Source organism: Pavona decussata, unplaced genomic scaffold (assembly GCF_977016875.1).
Source record: "Pavona decussata unplaced genomic scaffold, jaPavDecu1.1 SCAFFOLD_87, whole genome shotgun sequence".
NCBI classification, from domain to species: domain Eukaryota; kingdom Metazoa; phylum Cnidaria; class Anthozoa; order Scleractinia; family Agariciidae; genus Pavona; species Pavona decussata.
This window is the reverse complement of record NW_028145504.1, coordinates 2,955,432-2,967,155: the sequence shown is the minus strand read 5'-3', so window position 1 is coordinate 2,967,155 and position 11,724 is coordinate 2,955,432. Positions and strand designations below refer to the sequence as shown.

General features: G+C 38.9%; 1 protein-coding gene across 1 annotated transcript; it reads right to left on the bottom strand.

The window, feature by feature from the left end:
• Positions 1 to 2,728: 2,728 nt before the first annotated feature.
• On the bottom strand, positions 2,729 to 10,701 carry LOC146474793 (uncharacterized). Its single transcript, XM_085116822.1, has 4 exons — positions 10,068 to 10,701; positions 4,837 to 5,020; positions 3,669 to 3,888; positions 2,729 to 3,017 (listed from the first exon to the last, which is right to left on the bottom strand). The coding sequence occupies exons 1-4, from the start codon at positions 10,608 to 10,610 to the stop codon at positions 2,729 to 2,731; spliced, it is 1,236 nt and encodes a 411-aa protein (XP_084972948.1). The 5' UTR covers positions 10,611 to 10,701.
• Positions 10,702 to 11,724: the final 1,023 nt, after the last annotated feature.

The window sequence follows — 11,724 nt, the reverse complement described above, 5'->3', positions numbered from 1 at the left end:
TGACCGTCAGTTTTGACTTGAGCTTTTCTTTGCCTTTAGCTTGAAATTAGGCTTTGAAATCACTTTTAAAGAGCGAGATGAAAACCTCCATTAATTATAAATCGCAGATTAGCGTTAATTGGCTTTCGAACAACCCGCCCTTGAGGGAGACTAGGTTCGAGCCTCGCCGGAGGAACCGTATTTTCACATAGTATGATGTATATTAATTTTATGCCTTATTTTAATAATGATACACGCTGTTCTTTCAGGAAGGCCGTTGCGATACTTGAGGTAATGCCATGCCAACTGCTAAGCATGTCTGCAAAGATGGAAATAAATGAAGTGACGAAATCGTTTCAAATCTATTAGGAAGGTTAACTTGTCAAGGGCACTCAACGAACATTTAAGCAAAATACTTAACTTACTGCGTCTTTTGTGTTTGCAAACATTTTTCCGAAGTTTTAAAGGCATGTTTGTGCATTAGGTAACATGGTTTGAAGTGTTCGGATGCTTTAGCTTAAAATTAAAGTTGCAGAAAGTTTCAGGGAACAACTAACAACTGAATCCAAATTTCTCAGGCGATTAAGGTTTTCCGAGCAGATATCTACCGAGATGAATTGTTAGGTGTTCCTTACTTGTTATCAGAATCGACTTTTTTTGTTCAAAAACCATGAGACAGAAGGCAGACATACGACCTAAAATTGACGAGAATTCAATGCGCCCAGGGTGCCGTTAGTTCATTCTGCCTCTCAGAAGTATGAACACACTGAGTAACGTCACGCTGCCAATCTCCTTTTGACAATTTTATGGCATGTTTTTGACAGGGCTTTCTAATGGCTTCAGTTTTAACTGTCCTGGTCGCTATGGCGAACGTGAAAATCACACAGTTCCTGTATTTTCAATGGCCATTTGAAACTGGAGCCGGGACCAACAAGTGGTCAAAAAGACGTCATAAATTTGTCAAACTAATTAAGAACTTGCAGGGTGGCATCGCCATAACGCTTAGCACCAAAGAAATAGAACCGAGAGTGAAGGCTCCGTTTTCAGTAGCAACATGTGTTCCCTTGGAAATAAACAATTGAGAGGTTCTATCTATCACAGATTTTTACAATAACTGGCAAAATTCCGGCGCTTTGATTGGCTTGTAGCTATTGTCTATAAAGTCGCCGTTACACGTTGAAACTTTTAGCCGAAGCTTGTGTACAAAGGCGTAGCAAAACAAGTTTCAGCAGGCGTTGCACCATGTAACAAGGTCGGTTTCGCGGAACTTTTTCGAACTTCCGTTGCGAGACAAGTTTCACGAAAAGTAGAACGGCTTTCTACTTGTGCAACGGCTCGCAACGGTCGCAAGGGTGAAAAAACAAGAGTTTCACCGTGTAACACCACTTCGTACCGTGTTTCGCAGCGCCGTTGCACACAAGTTTCAGCTAAAAGTTTCAATGTATAATGACAGCTTAAGAGCACAGATAAAAATGACGTCAGATTTGACGCACACTCTCTCTTAACCTCATTCCCAGGGTTTTCTCTCTTCCTTGGTCGACAAAGGACCCTCCAAGAGATAGAAACCTGGGTACGTGTTTCAACAAAAAATAAAGCCAATTTCGCTCGTACTTTTTCCATGTTTCAAGATGAGAAAAATTAATTGCCAATAACGAAGTTGTTTTTTAGTAATTATTTTTTCTCCTGTTCGTATTAGCAAGGTGTTCACTTGTTGGTAAAAACTGGTACCAGCTATTTAAAACAATGGAAGCAGCAAAGTGAATGCGCCCTTCTGAAAGACAGGAAGCTATCCGATTATTGACGGTTAAGTTACAGCAAAGCTTTATTGGAATTCTTTAGATAGGAACACTACTACAGATAATAATATTTTCGTTCTCGGTATTTTCTTTTCTTTCGATGTTTTCTGCGCGAAGGCCCTCTCCAAAGGCAGGGTTTTAGTTAGATTTATGTCCAGAGCCTCTTTCTCTTTGTCTAGCGTTCAGCCGAGAAACAACGAGAAACGAAAAACGCTGGCCAAGTGGAGCAGGTAACGTGGGCTCTGTCTTTCATGGCCGTAATAAAATTGTCTTAATGCGAAAATTTGAGATTTTGTTTTCGCCAATCGATATGTTTACGATGAACCGTGCGAGATCACCTTGAAAACCAAAGACCGATAATAATAAAAATGGCAATCACGACATATGCTCTGTAATCTCGCCATCTTGGTCGAGGACCATCAACAGCTGCAATAAAATATTACAAGGTTTTGCGCAGACACAAAAGGCTATTGCTTTGTTTATGAAAATGTCATAAAATGTTATTAAAAATAAGACTATTGGCATCATGTTTAGTTCTGTTGTTCCTGGTGGGCAGCTGTAGTGGTACGAAAAATATGACCAGCTCTTCAATGAAACAATCCATCGCGTGCACAGGAAAAAAAACGCGTAAGTGATTGAGCTTTTATTGTTTATGCTAGATGAGCGTCCGCAATTGATTTTCCGACCTATGGATGATCCCGGGTTATGATTATGTTTGCTCCAATCAACCTCGATCATAGCTTAAGCGTTAACTTACATTTTTTGGCTTACTTAAGGCAAGGTTTTCATGACAGATCTTTATACTTTAATTTTGTAGATGTTTGTTTGGCGTTGGCAATTTAGGCCGAGAAGAGCAGTTACTAGACTGGGGAACGCTAATTAATTTGAGAACATTACTCAAGACATTATCAACGTTTTATTCGTGCATATAGCTTCCACAGTTTAAATCTGCATTAGAATTTCAGTTTTTTGCTCTTGTCTTCTTTCTTTTCCCGGCTTGTTTCTGCCTCCTTGCCGGACGTTTCAGCGTCAATCGACTTTGACTCTTCATCGTCAATCAACTTTGACTTTTCATCGTCAATCGACTTTAACTCTTCATCGTCAATCGACTTTGACTCTTCGTCGTCAATCGACTTTGACTCTTCATCGTCAATCGACTGTGACTCTTTATCCTCAATCGACTGTGACTCTTCTGTGGTGAGTTCCGTGGAATCTCTCATGCAAACTTTGCGTCCGAAGAAGCTGAAGACAAACAACAAACCAGAAACACTTCAAAAGAGTAGTTGTATGTAACGATATTGGGACATTTGGTAGTTACCACCTCGGGGGGATGGGGGAGGGGAGTACACAGGAATATTAGTGTAGAAGTGGTGCGAATGAGGTCACGTAGTGAAACCAACAAAAGAAATCTTCTATTACAATAAAACTGGACCCCAGAAAAGTCCAACGGCCAGAATTCGAACGTAACCCCAAATATTTAATTGTTCTCCTTATGTATAAAACCTAAACAATAAAAGCCCCTTCTTAACCCTTATCCTCTCAAAAATGTCCACCAGTAAAAAATGTAACTCAAAAAAGGTTTTCAGTCGCGCATTTCAAACATAAAAATGAGTGAATGAACATGATTTAGGAGCCGACCTGTACAAACCTAACGAATACAGTACTGGCTTCTTTTTAAGTCGTTCAATTCGTCTGGATTAACCTTTCGCGAACCGTATGAGAAAGTCCCAATGTGCTAAAGTACGTGGCTATCGACCGGCACTAGCCTAGAGCTTGCAGAAAACTGATCTAATTTACAATTTGCTACCCCTAAGAAGCATTGTTTTATCACTTTGATCATTAAACGATCATCAACAAATAACTAACAAAGCTGACATTAGATCAGCCTCCTACCCAACAGTCCTGCAGGACAATCCTTTCTTGCAGACGTTGGATGGATCTTCACTCCGTCTGAACAAACCAACATCAAACATGCTGCGAATGGCGTTACCACATGTGGCTCCCTCATCCAGCTTGGCCATACACACCCCACTGAAGCGACTGATGTCAGACTGCTCTTGGCAACTCAGCTCTTCTTCGGAATGACATTCCCTGTCTGCGTCACAGAAAGTACCTACAGAGAGAAATATTTTCTTAGGGGTGGTGGTCTTCAATCTGTCTTGGTTTGGTCATCTTTAAGCAAGAGAGGTTAAACCCTGCTGATAGTTCCTGTCATTGTTAACTGGCCCTGCACACCTCACTCTTTTAACCATCTTTGGTCGTTTATGTCATTAAGCGTAATTTTTTTGGGAGGTTTTCTAACCCTGGGAGGAAATTAAATGTTTTGTGGTTTTCCTCAGGTTGATGAACAGTACATCATGGCAAACGAAGTACAGTGGAACCTCGATTTAACGAATTGCCGAGGGACTAGGGAAATGGGTCTTTATATCGAGGGTTCCGGATATCGAGGTTTTGTTCCATACATTTTAAAAAGCTGGGCCTTATACCGAGGTCTTCCTTTTATATAGAGGTTCGTTAAATCGAGGGTCCTCTGTAATTATAGCGTGACGTGCAATGAAACGAAGTGGTTGCACATGGAGTACTTTTCAGTTGTCCTGTAAACTATCCGAATGCCTAACCCTTACCTATAAACTACTTAAGTATAAGACTCGATGAGAAGTAAATACGTCTATGGAAAAGAATGTTGAGGTGAGAACCTTATTTAACAAGTTTTTGACTTTTTGTCCGCGTCAAAAATTAGTTAAAATCGTCTTTAAAAGTTGTCTCAGGTGACATCACCTTCAGTTCGTTCTGTAATTCTTTAGCAAAACTCGCGCCACTTTCTCATCTAATCAGCAACAAAAACGAAACCAATCGTGACGTGCTCGCATGAGCCGGTTATACGTATTTGCTTCAGTTCTGATTAGTTCATTACAACATTTGCGTCTGTTGTAGTTGACGAGAGTAATTACTTGGTTTTTGGTTTTACAGCATTTAAATGAAAGCGGCTCTATTGTACAGCCGCGATAATCAGATGCGACATCTCTTGATATCAGACAGTTATAAAAAGGGATTGTGAAACCTAGACTTCCTTCCGCAGAATTTGCAAAACAGCGGCCCCAGGTGCATCTGTATTTCCCGCCCTTGCTGTCGCACTGTCCCTTCTGTGTGCAGGTTGCCCCAGGGTCCAAAAGCTTTTTGCAGACGTTAAAAAACGCGTCACAGTACATTCCTGTTTCCTTGCAATTTTTGGCTGTACTGCATTTCTGAAATACACAGACATACGAATCAACTTTCAGTTATTAAAGTATAAATTTTTGCGAACCAAAGAAAGATTGCTAAGTTGGATCGGTTTGCATAGCACACTAGAGGGACGTCGTATCCAGGACATGTTGATCACAATAAATAATTGCTTCCAGGAGAGGGCACCGACCCCCATTACAAACCTACTCAAAGTAAAGGACACAAAATATAACTTAAGGAGCACAAACATGCTCTCATTGCCCGAACTAAGAAGCACCAAGCATGGTCTTAGGTCTTTTTGGTACTTCGCCGCAAAGACATGGAATGCGCTGCCGGACTCGATTCCCAGCATGGCCGGCACAAGGGAACTTTTAAGAAGTATTCGTCATGCAGCATTTTAAAATTGTTATTATCGCTGTTAGCTCTTGAAATTGTAAATTTTAATTTGTAATTACACATGTGTTGATTCGTGAATGATTAGATTTCCTAGATATTTTAGATTTTTAAATGTTTAGATTTTAGATTGTTAGCTAATTTTTATCTTTCTTTTTGTTTTTGTAATGATTTTTGTTTATTGGTGGGCTTCCTGTAAAGTAGCTTTTAGCTAAGTGGAGTGCCACGTAAAATAAAGTTCCAAGTTCCAAAGACGGAAAGCCTCTCCCGTTCTAGTAAATCTAAAACCTCTTTGCAATTATTTATTTTATCACTAAACGGTAGAGTTGTTCCTTACGTCTTCGATATCATTAATAGCCCTGTGCACGTTAGGACCATTTTTTTATCGGTATCTATACTCTCACTCGATTGAGCCAAATGAAGGAGCTCCTGAGTTTCGATGTTCACGCCTCTCACCCCTTCCCCCTTGTTGAATAGCACAGTAAGAAGGTTGCTTTCACATTGAAATTTAATGCAATGTTTCTAGCAAAACATACTAGATTACATTTTTATTGGGGATGAATTGGCCATTCCCTGTCCAAACCCACTATTATTTTAGAACTTTATACTGTTTGGAGTCATTGCCCTGTATCTGACTCCCCACAGACTCTTCGGACCAGAAAATCTTACAACTTTTTCAACGTTGCTAGCTTTCAAAGTTATTAAAAATAGAATTTATTGTAATGAATACTGTGCACATAAAACAGTTTTTCGATCCCGAAATGTTACGAAACATTTCAAGAAAACGCACGTCAGGACGTATACGGCACGGATCGTTACCATATTTAAATGTCTTAATGATTTAGTGCCCCGGTATCTTTCCGATTATTTTAACAGAAACCACAGTTTCCATAGTTACAATACACGTCGGCGTGAAGACATTCATCCTTCAAGACCCAAACTTAGCCTCGGGAAGAGAACTTTTAGATACTCCGGAGCGATTTTATTTAATTCGTTACCTGAAACATACAAACGGGCAGCGTCCTTGGAGGCTTTTAAGCGACTAATGATGAGACACGATTTTGTATAGATTTTTCTCTTAGTGTGCAAATGTCTTTATTTATTTTTTCTATCCTATGATATTTTAACCCAAAAGTGTTTGAGTCATATATATTGTAATTTTTTTCTCATACCATAATAATAATTATTTTAGGTGTATACAGGGCCCCTCAGGATAACAGCCCCGTAGCTGATTGGGCCACCCTGTCTAAATAAAGTTCACTTACTTACTTACTATATTTACAAGCTCTTCCAGTTATCAGTTATCAAACAATTCAACTTGATATTTGTTTTGGATGGTCACTACTCAATTTATAGCTTATCACAGTGCCAAATGTAAGAGATCGATAATCCGCTCTCCACCAGTGGCCTGAATGTATATTAAACCGGGGGATTGGGGAGCAATGACGGTGAGAGCAGTCTACAAAAAACCTCTACATATTGAGCAGCTTTTAAATTTGGTGTCAGGCCGTTTCGAACTTCATTCTGACACCAATTCACGGTTATATAAATTATACTTTTTCTGCTCTCAAAATTTTTATGATATGTTGCTTGTGTTACAGATATTTTTGTCATGGTTAAAAAAAGTCATAATTTGGACTTGAAAATTATTTTAAGTCTAGCAGGTTATATTGCAGGTACCGGTGAAAACGTCAGTATCACCTAAACGTAGTTACTAAAACCAGGAATGACCTAAAATGATCTAAAATGATCTGAAATGACCTAAAATGACCTAATATGAATCTAAAATGACCTAAAATGACCAAATATGATCTAAAATAAATTTAAAATGATCTAAAATGACCTAAAATGATCTAAAATGATTTTATTTTTTTAATTTTATAACAACGACTAGTGAGCAGCACAACAGAAGACTTCTTGTAGCTTATTTCCGACGCGTTTCTTCTCTACCGGAGACTTCTTCGGGGAAATTCCCGATAATTACTGTATTACAACCGCGGCTTTGATTGATGCAAAGTGTCTAGATTTTCCCCAGCAACGTGGTTTTGATTGGTGCGAAGTTCCAGGTTTCGCTCAGCAACGTGATTTTGATTGGTACTAGTGGCCTAGTTTTTCCCCAGCAACGCGGTTTTGACTGGTACGAAGCGAAGTTCTATGTTTCGCCCAGCAACGCGGTTTTGATTGATGCAGCTATTTTATATGGAACTGGCACAGAGTTATCTTTTATTCATGCGCTACCCTTGACTTGTTAACTGCGTGTTTTTTTTTTAAGGAAATAGGCCTTATCACGGTTTTCGGCAACATCTTGACGAGTAGGTAAACAGGCTTGAAAACTGAACAGTGTTTGAATGAAAATCTACCTTGTACTTTAGAATTTTAAGCTTTTATCGTTTTAGACTTGTATGTAGTAAGTAGCTATATGATTTTAGCTGGTGTATATCCTATTTATTTTCTAATTCATTAGCTATCTTATTTAATTATTTAGACACGACCCCACAAGCGAAGCGTCGCTTTAATACTTATCGTGTATAAATAAAGATTATTGATTGATTGGTTACTGATTGATCCGATGTCAAATAATTTTGATAAAACATCGCTTCTAAAAAATTCATGAATTGGAAACTTTTAGCACTAGAAAGAGGATTGAGAGAAAAACATTGGAGGGACGTAGCTGTGCCAGAAAGCGTCCAGTCGTGTTTTGAATTTTTCATACATTTGCCTGCATAGCGAGCCAGCCGTGAACTGCTACTAAAAATAGTTCGCGGGAAAAAATACCAAAAACCGTGATAAGGCCTATTGATGCACAGATATGCCTTTACATTGTTTACAAAAGCGTTTTATCAGTGTTTACACAAGTATTCCGCCTTGTCATGTGGCTTTTAATGTGCGACCGGAAAACGAACCCGAAAAAAATTGGTCAGTGCCGATATTTTTGGGTCTTTCAGACCGACCAAAAAAAAAAAAAAGAGATTCGCTCTAGTGCGGTTTGTTTACGCAACTTTAAAGAGATTAATCACCACGTTTACGGCAAACGGCAGACGGCAGAAATGACCACGTGACCATGTTTATCCCTCATTTGCCGATCCCTGTTTTCAGTTTCTCAGAAAAATTGAGTGTTTTTGCATTAGAATTAAAGGCCAGAATTATCTTGTACTATTTTCATCTACGTACTCATATTTTTAAGAAAACATAAAACGCGAATCTCACGTTTGCCGTTTGCCGTAAACGTGGTGCTTAATCTCTCTTTTGTCATCGAATTAGCTTACGTGCAACCATCGGCACTTTTCGAGTATTCTTCTGACTTTCCGGCAGTTCACAGCAGCTTCCTGGTATCAGCCTTTACTTTGATAAGCACTCAGTTCTGTAATTCTGTAATTTTATCTTGGTTTCATATCATTTAGATCATTTAAGAATATTTCAGATTTATTTTACATCATTTTAGGTCATTTTAGGTCATTTTAGGTCATTTTAGGTCATTTAGATCATTTTAGGTCATTGCTTGTTTTAGTAACTACGATCACCTAAAGATCAAATCAGATCTTACGCTTGACATCCTCTGCTATTCATCACTAAGAAAATCCTTTTTTTCCCAATTCTTTATCTTTATTGTCTTTCAGTTTTGAAACTAGAAATACGTGACTCGCAAAACCTCCCGAAGTTGGGTGCAAAACCCTCTTTACTCGTATTGTAGCATCAAATGAGGAGATTAAAAGGGCATAGCATTTTCTTATTGATGGGCATGGTCTGTTCGTAGTTCCACAGGCTAGTTTGCGGTTGAAAATCTATTTCTGACGCAACGTAATAAACAACGGGCGTGCAGCGCTGTCGTGTTCGATGAATTTATTTCCCACGGAAAATTATTTTACCGCTGCCACAAAACGTGTAATTTCTTCGATGCAATCTTTCACAAAAAGGATTTCTAAAAGAAAGGGAAAAGATTCTGGAGAGGTAGTTCTGTATCCAGTGAATATTGATAAACATTGCAGTTGAAATTTAATCCTGCACGCATATTTTTTCCGATGTATGCAAATTTGCTCCAGACGACGCCAGAAAGTCTGACATCATTCATACTTTGTTTTTCACTGTTGCTAGGCAACAGTGCGGACATCTTCAACGATATAACTATATCTATATATAAATATAGTTTTCGCTCGAATTCGCGCGGCTTAGCTCCGCTTGGGCCGACAAATTAATTAACCTCGCTTCGCGAGGAATTAAATGCAACATTTTAGCCTTGGGAATTTTTATTTATATAACTAAAAACATTCCGTAGTAACAAGATGCAAATAAACATTGGATAACCTGTAACCAACACAGAGAGCTACTGAAATATAATGCACGTTGCTGGAGGGCAATCTTCTGAAAAATTTACATTAATTCCATAATGCGAAACATATGTAAAGACTACATTATGAACACGCATCAATTTGTATCGTCAAATTGTATAATTCTTGCAAAATTGCAGCTTCGTTATTTTGGATACTTATTCAGTCGAATAATTTCCAACAAATATAGACAGTTTCACCAATGTTCGTGCTCTTTGTATCAATAAAGAAAATGTTCGGCGATAATACACGTGCAATGGCTAATTTATCGAAATTTAACATCCATTCAACGCCCGTATTTAAGATCTAAGGAAATAAAAAACCGAGTAAAAAAGCTTCAACAATGACTTACCTCTCCCTTAGCATCATTGAAGACTGCAGGCCCTAACAGTCCAAGCTCAAACTCCACCAAAGGAATCTTGCTTTTCCCATCTTTACCCTTCAGAAGTTTGTTTTTGTCCAGGGTGGTGAGTTGCTTGAAAACTTTGGACACAACTCGTGGCGAGGTCTTGTTGTCCGTGGAAACAGTCTCTGAAGTAACAGTGTATGTCTTGAACGGACCACGAGTAGAGTTCTTCACCTTTGTCGTGGTTTTCAGATTTTTCAGTTTAGATTTATCGCCTGGGACGAAGTCAGTCAGACCCACTGGCTGTTTTCCCGTAAAGAGATCATCCAGACGTTCCCTCATGTTCGACAAGATGCCAAAATCAGGAACCGGAATGCGAATAGCGAATCCAGGAAAGATATTCCTGACTTCTGGTTCGTCATCGGAATCGATCTGCTCTTCGCTTTGTTTCTTCTCCTTTTTTTTCGGTTCGTGCTTTTTAGACTTTTTGGCGTCGATTTGCAGCGTGGCTAAAGCCAACAGAACAAGCAAAACGGCTATCTTGTTCATGTTAGCGGAGAAAATCGACTTTCCAGCCTTTGAAGTAAAGACAACGATATTCAGTTTCTCTCGCGTTGTTTATCGAAGAATCTAACTAAAGCTCCACACTTTGGCTAATGCAATTTGTTATAACAAGGTTAATTATTAATTTGTTGAGATAATAACTCAGGAATTATCGCTAATGGAAAGCTTCCTTTGTCTTATCGATGGGCTTGAGTGCTTAATTACTGGCAGGTTCTGATGGCTCTTAGGTTGCGGTCATGTGCGTTGCAGTATTTTTACTGCCGTTGCAGTGAACTACTGCCAAACGTAGATTTTGATGGGATTTGGGACGCACTGAATTTAAATTTACCAAGAAAGAGTTATGTTGCTTTGGCTTGAGATTGAGATTTAGATAAAATACACGTAAACATAATCTTCTCATCTTTCAAAAATAAAACTGGCCTGAACTATGGCATCTATTAACTCTTTTAGAAGTCGGTCAGAAAGTCATTCTGGGTAAGATAGAATAATTTCTGCAATGCCAGGTTAATCGGAAAAATGGGTGAAACCGCAGACATCAACGAATATTCTAAGTGAATCAACCATATTTTCAATAGGATCGCTGTAAAGATTTGCTATATTTATAAGGAACGAATTAAGTAAACGTATAATCATAAGCAAGATACACTGAACAAAGTGTGAAAATAATGTGGTTTGCCGGTTTAAGGACTGAAACTCATTAGCTCTCGAGTCCTGGGTGATAACGAATACACCACAGGCAATTAAACCATTTCATACACTTGTTTTCCTGTGCTGTAGTGGTCATCGCGCCTGTCTTGAAGCCAGGGCCCAGTTGTTCGAAGCCCGATTAAGTTAGTCCTGGATTAACGTGCGCTTTGATTCGGGTTTCATAACTAATCGATAAAGATTCTTCCAAAAGAGTTTTGGCCGTCAGTTTTGACTTAGGCTTTTCTTTGCCTTTAGCTTGAAATTAGGGTTTGAAATCACTTCTAGAGAGCGAGATGAAAACCTCCATTAATTATAAATCGCAGATTAGCGTTAATTGGCTTTCGAACAACCCGCCCCTGCAGGAGACCAGGTTCGAGTCTCGCCGGAGGAACCATAATTATTTTCACATAGT

What these genes read in the sequence shown, in the direction of transcription:
- LOC146474793 (XM_085116822.1), bottom strand. Translation starts at nt 10,610, where the DNA reads ATGAACAAGATAGCCGTTTTGCTTGTTCTGTTGGCTTTAGCCACGCTG. An exon ending in TCAATGATGCTAAGGGAGAG is followed by an intron (nt 5,021 to 10,067) that starts GTAAGTCATTGT and finishes TGTGTATTTCAG; the next exon opens with AAATGCAGTACAGCCAAAAA. An exon ending in TTGTCCTGCAGGACTGTTGG is followed by an intron (nt 3,018 to 3,668) that starts GTAGGAGGCTGA and finishes GTTTGTCTTCAG; the next exon opens with CTTCTTCGGACGCAAAGTTT.